An 11,537-nucleotide genomic window follows, 5' to 3' on the forward strand; every position below is an offset into this window, starting at 1 on the left:
GAGTAAAAGGATAGCAGTATGTATTTTGAAAAAGGCAGTTTGTTGCTTACTTCCACGTCAGGTCTTGAAACAATACAAATACATCCACCCCTTGCCATGTTTATTGTAGGTGAGAGGTTCAGCTTACACCTTATACACAAACTTCACTTAAAAGCCTAACCCGTAATTGTTGATCTCTGGTCGAATCAGACAGCTGGAGTTTCCTTTAAGGAAAAAGCAGCTGCAGTGGGCGCTGCCTGTCTGGTTCAGTGTGACCGACGCTTCTTGTTTCCTGTCGCTGCAGCTCCAACGTTCTCCACCAGGTGGCGTCGTACCTGTGCCTGCTGCCGCCGCTGGCCGAGGGGGAGGACACGAGCCACGAGAAGGAATTTCTGCTGGAGCTGCTGGTAAAGCCGGGCTTAATGCTGCCGGCAGTGGCTGCACTGCACTAAAGTCGTCATTTAGAACGTTTGGTGAACCACAGCACTGTTAGAACAGTAAACAACATGTTAAGATGGGGTTTAAAACCATTAAGTGTTTGAAAATGCCTGTTCATAAATATAGTTTAAGTGAGAAAGTAATGTGTGGTTTTTTTAGGCCAATACGAAGTACCTTGGAAATGGTTTTGAGTTCTTCTGAAAACGTTTTTGTCCTATTTAAAAACAAAAAGATCTCTTAAAGTACATCTAGATTTTCAGTACCTATTTGGTCCTCAAACCAATTTGAAATGTTGTTTGATGCACATAATGGTTTTTTGGATATTCGAGGTCTAGCAATACTACGGTAGGCTTCTAATTTGATATCTGTATTAGAATACTAGAGCTGTTTTTTAAAATCTCATTCATAAGTTTGTTTTGTGGTTGTTGATTTCTTAAAAAATTGTTCATGTAGTTTTCTAAGGTATTGAGGGTAGTGATATGCCTATGGCTGCCATGGAAAGATACTTGATCAGATAACATATTATAGTATTGGATAGATTTTTTTGTGTCCCAAAGAGGAAATAAAGACTAACTGTTACTGAATGAGTAGTATTAGTTAGGTACTGACCATATTTTTAATGGAAAGTAAGGTAAGTTTTATTTGAAGTTGATTCTCTGCTGAGCCTTGACTATTTGCAGTTCTCTTGTGCCATTTTTGGTCTGCTGAGTAGCCAAATGATTGTTTGATTCTTGTGCTATGACCAGTAGTTGGATTATGTGTTTGTTCATCTTCTGATGTCACTGTGTGCATTTAGTTATATTAAAATATTTCATTAGAAAAATATTGATGGAGAAAACGCAAGTTATCACTTTATGAATTATTGTCTGATTCAAAAGTATATTTATTATTCCTTTTTGACTTGGAGGTTTGAAATGCTTCCTTTTTTTTAGGTGTCCCGTCATGAGCGACGAATATCTCAAATTCAACAGCTCAACCAGATGCCTCTCTATCCCACAGAGAAGATTATTTGGGATGAAAATATTGTACCAACAGAATATTACTCTGGGGAAGGTATGATTAGTAGTTTAGTAAATGCTGAACAGAGTAGTAAATGCTTCAATAAAAAAATAGGAGTTCTGATGTATTATGTTTATTCTGTCCAAGAAATTTACACATGGTACTTTGGCATCTTCCTGTATCTTAGAGTAATATCGGGGGTTTTTCAGTTATGAGTCAGAAACTATAGCGATTAAATTGTTAGCACATAATTAAAGAAAAATCAAAAAATCTATTTTTACACAAAGATGTTTATTTGCTTCTGGATAGTAGATGTGCTGTACTACCAGTGAGGCACAGGTAAGGTGAAAAAGTTTGGAAACAGCAGCAAAAAAACTGTTGTCTGTGCTTTGTGCTGAAGTATGTTCAAGAAAGCCTTTCTAAAAAGGGGGAAAAGGTGGTAATAGGAGGAAATTAACACCACTGATCTTACTTCTATTTCAAGGTAAAAGTACACATAGTTACTGAAAGGTGACTACTTTGAGAACGTAATGTACTCATGATCATGGAAATAAACTGCTGGTATTGCAAACAGGAATAATGTAATTTTAAGATTTGCAACAAACAGCAGATGTATTTTTGTTTAGCTACTTTTAAAAACTGCTGTTCTAATGTAGAGCATGAGAAATTTTACTATAAATGTGAAAATTTTAATTTGGAATGTGACAATTTCAAATAACAACATATGTTTTCACAGACTAGTATAAAGTTTCTTTTGGGTTTCAGCAGACAGTATTCCATACCCTTCCCTGTGTAGTTTTGATTTAGAAGGGGTTTTTTTTGCATAGGTGTAAGCTGTAAGTTCAGCTCCTTGCCATAAATTAGTCTTTTTGGATAAATTATCTGTGAAACAAGTGTTAATGAGAAGAAAGAGATGACCCCATTTAGATAGGCAGGGTTATAGGCAACAAAGGATCTTTTTCTCAACAAGATATGAAACAAACCATCAGGCTTTCCACAACAGAAATTACTGTGTTCTGCTGCCTTTCTTCGCTGCTGTTGTATCTCAGTGCATGTGAAAATATGCAGTATGTAGTACCTATACCAGAGAAAGGTTTCAACAGTGATACTGCAAGTTTCAAAAGCAATATGCTTTCACAGGTCTTGAACATAGGTATCAAACTGGAATAATAGTCCAGTAATGTTAGATGAGTAACTTACAGGAATTTTAATTATGGAAAATTTGCATCTAAGACTATCCTAAAACAATGGAAGAAGCTTTAGGACCTGTCTAGGAGTTCTAATACTCATTGTGTAGTAGGATCTAATCTTCCTATGTTTTTCTTGCATATATATAAAACAAACCAGTAACAGAAATTTTAGAGATGTGTGTTAAAATTTAATTTCTTGACTTAAAGCTTTTTTCTACATTAATGGTTTTATGGCATCTAATAAACATAAAGCATGGGAATAGGGGAATTGTTGGATGTTGCATGGTTTTTATTATTTTATTAGCCTTTTTCATTATTTTTTAATACTAACTTAATTGTTACATTTCCAAAGACCATTACTTTGTTGTGTACTTGATTTTCCTAAACTTTATTTTGTTATAGTCTGAATACATTGATGGATTTAATATTTAAGTAGTTCACTGTATTAGTGCTATAAGGATGAAAATTCCTTCAATATTGTACAGGTTCTTTTAGAGAGAACCTGAAAAGTATATGCTTTTTAGAGGTGTGTATTGATAAAAGGGATAGTTTTTAGAATCTCCAAGGATAACAGCAATAGCAGTTGTATAATAAAGTCTGTATGTGTGTATGAATTTATAGAAACAGTATATTAATTTATCTTTTTTTTGTTTGTCCTTCAAATACCTCTTTCCTTCTTCCCTTAAATCCTTAGGATGTCTTGCACTTCCCAAGTTGAATCTACAGTTCCTGACTCTCCATGACTACCTGCTGAGGAACTTCAATCTTTTCCGTTTGGAGTCTACCTATGAGATCAGACAGGACATTGAAGATAGTGTCAGTAGGATGAAACCATGGTAATATTTATTAATTGGTGCAAACCAGTCTGTTCTCTTCTAATCAAAGTGTGTTTAAGAATGAAAAACTGGTACTGTGTGTATACGAAATACATTGTAACAAATATGTTTAAAATTATTACATAGATACTGTGGTTTGTACTTACTCCTTCCATAAGGTATTGCTATCCCAAGAGTTGATATTTTAAGGGTTTTTGGTTATGTATCCCTGTAGGTATGTTAAAGGCATGTGGATGCTAACAAACAGCTTTTGTTGTGTTAAGATGGATGAGTTAATTTTCCATGATCACTAAGCCTTGGCTGACATTACAAAATACACAAATGTCATAAACTTCTCTGTTTGTGGGGGAGGTCACTGAGTATTCTTGAATTTGCCATCTGACACATTTTAATCCTGTTTTGTTTTAAAGGGTTTATTTGGTATGATATCTTTTATACTCAGTAGTTGCTTTTGGTTACCTTTACTTTATCTTCTGTCTCTGTGAGTTTTTTTTTGAATAATACTAGCATAAGTTGCCCTTGGTTTTTGAAATATAAGTTATGTTATGCTTCAATTCTAAAATGCAGGATTGCATTAATCTAATTCAGTAGCGCATAAAGTTAAGAATTCTACTTTTGTCTTAAACCTTACTGTAGGGTAAATTTTCTCACAATTTGAAAAATAATTGAATCTGTTATTAGCTAATGACTAACAAAATTTTGGGTTTATTTCTTAGGTTATCAGAATATGGAGGTGTTGTCTTTGGTGGATGGGCTAGGATGGCACAACCCATTGTCTCTTTCACAGTGGTGGAGGTGGCCAAGCCCAACATTGGTGAAAACTGGCCCATGCGAGTGCGAGCAGATGTTACAATTAATTTGAATGTCCGAGATAACATCAAAGACGAATGGGAAGGTACTTAACATGCTTTGAAATAAAGTGCTAAAAATGGTGCTCATCAAAATACATTTTGATTTAGTCTTATTTGTAAGAAGAAGTTTTAAACCATGATACAGGTTTGTCAATCCCAATATACTTAAGTCAGTTACTCAGATTCCAAGTTGAAGGAGTTTATATTTTCATGAAGTGAAGTTTGAAATAATTACTTAGATATTCATTGGGAACATAATGTTTATTATTTCAGACTGATGTCATTCAGTGACCAACTGTAAAATGCTGTCCTTTATAGGAACTGTTGAAAGTTAAGTTAGCATTTTAAATAATGTGTTTGTTAAAAATGCCATATTGAAAAGTATGGGGAATGTGATATCTGTCTCATGCGCAAGTGGAGAGGACAGATTTTTATTTAATTCAAGCCAGTGCATTTCAGTAGTTTTCAATATGTTTGAATGTTAAGAAGTGCTGACTGTATCAAATTTTGTTCCTTGTAAGTATCCACAGGCAACACTTCTTTTGCTTGGGGATTTGAAATTTAGTTGACCATGTTGGCAAGTGACATAGAAGCGTGCAATTGTACTTGTATTATCAGTAAATGTCACTCGTTTCTCTTTTGTTAGAGAAACCTGATAAATGTGCTGGAGCTGCATAGGTGACGTAGCACAAATGCTAAAGCTGGACTGTGTGATAAATGAGCAGATACTGGTTTGAGGCTGTAGATTTTTGTTAAAGTAGAAAATCTAGGAGGATGGCAGAGAATTCACTATAATGAAGGTATCTATATAGTGGTACACCTAGGTTTACGTACTAAAACAGCCTCTATGATTTGAAAAAAATAGTATTTTAACTAAATAAAAACTGAGATAAGAATTCATAAATCATTGCCTGACATAACAGGATCTTGATGAAACTGCCTTCTGTTGAATAGTATGTGGTGCTTAATGAGGAATTATTTGTCTCATGAAAAATACAGCATGTTTTCTGAATTTTGAAGTTGTCTTAGATCTCTGAGACTCTGGAGGTGTACTGGTGAGAAGATTTAATGTTCAGAATTATGTTAGTGAATTGGAGAAGCAGCATTTTAAAAGTAGGATGTAGTTCAGCAGGAATGATTATTGAGCAAGAACAAGTCACTGTACAAGTACATGTTGGGGGAATAACTTATAATAATATATACAACAACCTCTGCAGAATGGAAAGATCAGAGGTCATCATTGCTCACAAGTGAATGTGATTCCCCAACATTGTGTTAGTACTGAGGGAAAAAGACAAAATCTCAAGTTATATTGGAATTTATACACTGGAATGTAACAGTAAACAGATAACTCGGTTAAGTGACCTTTTACTCTATTAAATAGATAACTAAAATAACTTGGTTTAGGGTTTTCTGCCCAGTTCTAGGCACTGCACTTAACTTGTTGTAAAAAAAAGAAAAAAAGGAATTGGAGACTTGTCCAGAGGGAAGCAATGACAATAAGAGATTAATGACACACTTCTTTAGAGATGATTGAAAATAACTAGGTAAAAATAACTGGAGTGAGATTACTGGGAGAGGAATAATCTTGAAATAATATTTGTTCTCATGAAAAAGCATTCAACTTCTACTTTTTATATCTACTATATCACAGTGGCCTGTGGTTTTGTATTCTCTGAATTCAAGGCATATTTTGAAGCAAAATATATACTGGTGGGATTTTATTTAAAATAAATTTCAGTGCATTTTTTTATATATATGCTAAGGACTTGATGGGGCTAATGCCGTTCAATCACGTCACTGACTGTTCCTCTTGGGGCTCAGGTCTGCGCAAGCACGACGTCTGCTTCCTGATTACGGTGCGCCCCATGCAGCCTTACGGCACCAAGTTTGACAGGAGACAGCCTTTCGTTGAGCAGACTGGCCTGGTCTATGTCAGAGGCTGTGAAATTCAGGGCATGTTGGACGAGAAAGGGCGTGTTATTGAAGAAGGTATGATATACACAAACTTGTTCAAGAGATTTATCTTTTTTTTCTGTCTCTATTTTTTATCTTTAACATCCTAATGGATAATTTTTCTCTCTTTTAAAGAATTTTCATTGAATTAGTTACATGCATGCATGGAAAAAAACAAACCAATTCCATAAGCAGCCTGAGAAAGGTTAACTAGTTTCCTCTGGTAAAATCTGATGTAGCTACATTAATTAAATAAATACAATATGCTGGGTTAAGGATTAAAATAGATTCTATTCAAAAACTATTACAATAACGCAATGTAATGTTTCTGTTCCTATGCAGAAATTAGTTTCATCATATGAATTTGTCTGAATTTAATTTGAGGAACAATTATGGATCACTTATTTGAACGTTAATTTGCTTTTAGCACTGAGTCAAATTCTAATCTTGCTGTTTCATTATGGGCAGGACCTGAACCGAAACCAAGACTTAAAGGTGATTGCAGAACATACAGAGTATTTCTGGACCCAAACCAGTATCAGCAGGACATGACCAATACAATCCAAAATGGAGCAGAAGATGTTTATGAGACATTTAATATAATAATGAGAAGAAAACCAAAAGAAAACAATTTCAAGGTAGGATACTTGCTCCTTGGCTCTTAGGTAAGGGTATGTCTGAATATGCTGTCGGTACTGAAACTTTTTTATTTTAGATGCATATAGTTAGGCTTTTTAGGTGGCAAAGGTTAGGCTTTCCCTATAGAAAGGTGGAATATATCAGTTGGTGATCACTTTCCCCTGCAGATAACTGTTACACTGAAAATCAGAATGCTGCTACTTTGCTTGAGTATATAATAAAACATTAGTTTATAATTTCAGTCTTCTAACAGGAAGCCTTCATATTTGGACTTTTGGGTTAAGGGTGTATATGGAATGTTTTTTTATCTAATGTAATAGTGAACTGTAAGAAAAGGAGTAAAAAAGTCAAAATGTGAAAAATCAGAGGAATCTGCTTTTGGGAGGGTCAGTGGATCAGTTTCCTACTGGGCATTGGACTGTGTCAGAACAAGAGCAGCTCTGCTGGGAAGAACTTGGAGGTACTACTGGATGATAAGCTTGATATGAGGCAACAGTGTGCACTCACAGTCCAGAAATCCAGCTGCATCCTGGTCTGCATCAAAAGCAGAATGGCCAAAAGGTCTCAGGAAATGCTTCTTTCCCTCTGCTCTGGTAAGATGTCACCTGGAGTGCTGCATCCAGCTCTGGGCTCCCCTGCACAAGAAGGACCTGTTGGAGCAAGTCCATAGGAATGAAGGAGATGATCAGAGGAATGAAGCACCTCTCCTGTGGGGAAAGCCTGAGAGAGTTGGAGTTGTTTAGCGTGGAGAAGAGAAGGTTTCACGGGGATCTGACTGTACCCTTTCAGGAAGGGGGCTAAGAAAGATGAGGACAAACTTTCTAACAGTGGTAGTACAAGGGGTAATGTTTAAAAGATGGTAGATGCAGACCACATGTAAGAAAAATATTTCATGATGGGGGTGGTGAAATGCTGGAACATGTTGCCCAGAGAGGTGGTAGATGCCCCATCCCTGGAAATTTTTAATGTCAAGTTGAACAGGGCTCTGAGAAACTTGGTCTGCTTGAAGATGGCCCTGCTCATTGAAGGGGAGGTGGACTAGATGAGTTTTAAAGGTTCCTTTCAGCCAAAACTACTATATGATTCAGCCTCAATAGCACTGAGCAGAAAGGAAGGAGTCACTTCCCTTCACCTATGGCAAATTCATACTGTAACACGAACAGGGTGCTGTTGGCCTTCACTGTGAAGGTGCATCATTTTGTACACCTAAAAATACTTCTTACTCAGTTTCTTTGCCTTTTAGATCTCTGAATCATTAATATTTCTTGAATATTCCATTATGAAAATGCAACATGAATGAAAAACTACATTTCTTTTGGTGCCTTAAAATCATGCACTGCATAATTGAAGTGATGTTCATTTTGGGGGATCATGTTGCAAGTTCTGTGTAAATGGATAAAGAGGTAGTCAGGAAGACTGGGGCTTTTTTTAAGTCTAGAGGTATCTAGAAAAATACTTTGGTGTGAAGCAGTAGCTTGCAGCCTGCATAGACCATTGTAGTGCCATCATTTCAACTCTGTTCTTGGAGCAGTAATTTACAGGTAAATAACAATGCAAGCCATTTTATGCTGGCATTTATGAAAGGCTTATACATTCATTTTTCAAGACAATCTAAGGTATTCCCACATTTATCAAATTGCTGCCAGTTTAGGTGCATGCATTCCATGCCATTTGCAAACCTTTCTAACTTCAACTGGGGAAATCAAGACAATGCTGTGATTAGTGTAGACAGTGTAGCAGCAGATGGAAGGCAGCTTGAAGTTTAAAGCTGAGCTTGTAGGAGAAAAGACAAGAGAACTCTTGTGCAGTCCTTGTAAATTAAGCAGATGAGACAGCAGAGAAAGTGCAAATACAGTATGTTTGCTGGAGGTGACACCACTGTGTCACTACAGTTGATCAGCAGTGTTAGTTCTTACAAGAATAAATCTTACTGTTTTTACATGCATAGAAATTACTTTTTGAAAAGCTGAAGCAAAGATTTTGTTATGTAGAAGCACCACATTTGCTGTTAGGAACGTATTTCTTGCTTCCTCTTAGAAACTGATCACTAGGTTTAGAAATACTACCTGAAAATGTGACGTCCGATTTCTTTGTGCTTTTCTTGGCACAAACATATTATGCTGTGCTTAATACATGTTTGAGCCAGAAGTACTTGTCATATATTTATAACAAAAATACAAAAATTCTTAGTAAATATGGGACATGTCCATCCATACATCTTTGAAGTAATTCAGGCTTCAGAAGTGCTGAGCTGCCTTCAGCTTTGTAGCTTTACAGGTCTGTCACAGAAGCCACAGCATGATTGTGACTGAAAGAAACATATTCAGAGAATGGTTGAGGTTAGAGGGACCTTTGGAGATTATTTAGTGGCAGATCTGTTTAAAGCAGAGTCAGCAAGATCTTGTGACTATGCGGTTGGAATTGGGTATGTCCAGTGATGGAGACTACATAGCCAGTCTAGACTGTTCCAGAGTTGCATTACTTCTACAGTAAAAATATTTTGGTGTATTTAGGTGGAATTTCCCATATCTCAATTCATGTCCATTGCCCCTTGTCCTTTCACAGGGCACTACTGAGTGATTCTCATTCTATTGACCTTACTTCCTCTCATTGCGTTTTTTATGCAAATCAGTCAAATTCTCCATTTGTATTCTTGAGGCTAAACAATCCCAGCTCTCTCAGCATCTCAAACAACAGATTCTCTAATCCCTTAATCATTTTAGTAGCTTTTTGCTGGGCTCATTGCAGTATGTCTGTCTCTTGTCCTGAGGAGTCCAGCACTGGACACAGCACTCCAGAGTGGTCTCACCCATGCTGAATCAGAACCTTAATAGGGGTTGACTAAGCAGGGATGGTGATCACATTACTTGGCTCTTTTGAATTATACTACACAAGCAAGAAAAAGAAAATCCTACCCTTTGGAGATCGGTATGTAGACTCTCAGAATAAAATTCTGAACTTAGATTTGACTGATTGTTCTTTTACAAGATTGGCATTTGGAGGTTCTGTATTATATTCCAGTGTGACAACTGATGCACTGTGTTTGCCATTCATTTGTGTCCATGTTTGGTGGCATGGGAAGTCGGAGGATCTGGAAACCAGTGCAGGTCTGGTATCCTGTGTTCCCTGCTGCTGCTGAGAAGCAGATACATGGTGACCAGTTGCCAAGTTTCAAGTGAGATGGTTCTTCAAGACTTGCCATTAAAGTAGCCCTTTAACAGGAAGGTTAAAATTCAGCTTCCTCTTAGTTAAGAAGCACACCTTCTATGCAAATCTAGGGTCTGGAGCATTGGTGTTTCCACAAGAGGGGAAATGAGAGAAAACTTACATAACCACAAATTATTATATTAATTTGTGGGTGAAGAGGAAATGCTTGAAGGGAAGCCTAAACTGACTGCAGGGGTGAAATTTATAGACGTGTAAGAGGAAACCTTAAACTACATGAGGATCTTCGCTGCGTTTTTCCCTTGCTGTGAGTGTTCTGGGATGAAAACTTTACTGATGATTATGGTCATCTTTACTAGCTCTTAGCTTAAGAATTCTGTGCTTTGATACTGGTGTTTTGTTGCATATGTACAGTCAGTATATTGATACAATCTAACCAAATGCTGTCAATTAAAGAGTTATATTCTGTCATCTTAAAACAGATTTGATTTATCTTCAGTATTATTTTTACTTTGTAAGAAGTCAGTTTCTAAAAATCCTATTTTTTCTGTTTTTTCTTATTTACAGGCTCTTCTGGAAACTATTAGGAATCTGATGAACACAGATTGTGTGGTTCCTGACTGGCTGCATGACATCATTCTTGGATATGGAGACCCAAGTAGTGCACACTACTCAAAAATGCCCAATCAGATTTCAACTCTGGATTTTAATGACACTTTCCTGTCCATTGATCATTTAAAAGCTAGCTTTCCTGGGTACAATGTTAAAGTTACTGTCGACAATCCAGATCTGCATGTACCCCCCTTCAGGTGATCTCAATATTTCAAGTACTTCTGGTCTGATACTCTTTTCAGGTGGAGTTATGTTCAGGGGTTGAAAGGAGATGCTTTTTCTTTTAAAAAAAGATAAAGATATATTAAGATTTAGATAGTTACATTATAGAGTTAACTGTACAACAGCTAGACCCAGGACCAGCTTCTGTTCTATTCTGTACAAAAATGCATCAGAGCATTGCTTCTAGATCAATCTACAGAATACATGCAAAAAACAAAAGCATTAGATAGAATCAAGACACATAATACTCTTCTGCATTATGGGATCTAGCCTGAAGATCAGGCTAGAGAATTTTAATTAGATAGTTTCCTTACATGTCTCATTAAAACAAGCTAAGAACAGCAATTTCAACACCAGTTCAAATTTGAACTTTTAGAGACACCATTCAATCAACACAAAGGATTAAGTCTGAAATCCCATAATGCTTATTTTTAGAAATGATTTCTGAAATAGGATGCCATTGGCAGCTAAATGAGATTTACTCCTTTTGTTTCAGTGATGCTATTGTTCAGCATTTTTAAACTTGACCATTCTGTCCCTCCTTGGTGCATGTCCTTGAATTTTGCCAATTGAGTTTCATGTAGTACTGGAGAACAGTTCCTTCAGCTGACGAAAGTGCATCTATTCCTTGTGAAGAAATAAATCTGTGG

At 36.4% G+C, this 11,537-nt stretch overlaps 1 protein-coding gene across 1 annotated transcript in view; it reads left to right on the top strand.

Annotated features, from left to right (window-relative positions):
• Positions 1 to 11,537, top strand: part of AQR (aquarius intron-binding spliceosomal factor) — a 47,265-nt gene that overhangs the window by 13,812 nt on the left and 21,916 nt on the right. Inside the window, exons 14-20 of the mRNA XM_012573906.5 lie at positions 284 to 386; positions 1,350 to 1,470; positions 3,301 to 3,442; positions 4,159 to 4,337; positions 6,118 to 6,285; positions 6,718 to 6,887; positions 10,621 to 10,862. Coding sequence (XP_012429360.4) covers positions 284 to 386; positions 1,350 to 1,470; positions 3,301 to 3,442; positions 4,159 to 4,337; positions 6,118 to 6,285; positions 6,718 to 6,887; positions 10,621 to 10,862 — 1,125 coding nt within the window. The remainder of the gene's footprint in view (positions 1 to 283; positions 387 to 1,349; positions 1,471 to 3,300; positions 3,443 to 4,158; positions 4,338 to 6,117; positions 6,286 to 6,717; positions 6,888 to 10,620; positions 10,863 to 11,537) is intronic.

Source organism: Taeniopygia guttata, chromosome 5 (assembly GCF_048771995.1).
Source record: "Taeniopygia guttata chromosome 5, bTaeGut7.mat, whole genome shotgun sequence".
NCBI classification, from domain to species: Eukaryota; Metazoa; Chordata; class Aves; order Passeriformes; family Estrildidae; genus Taeniopygia; species Taeniopygia guttata.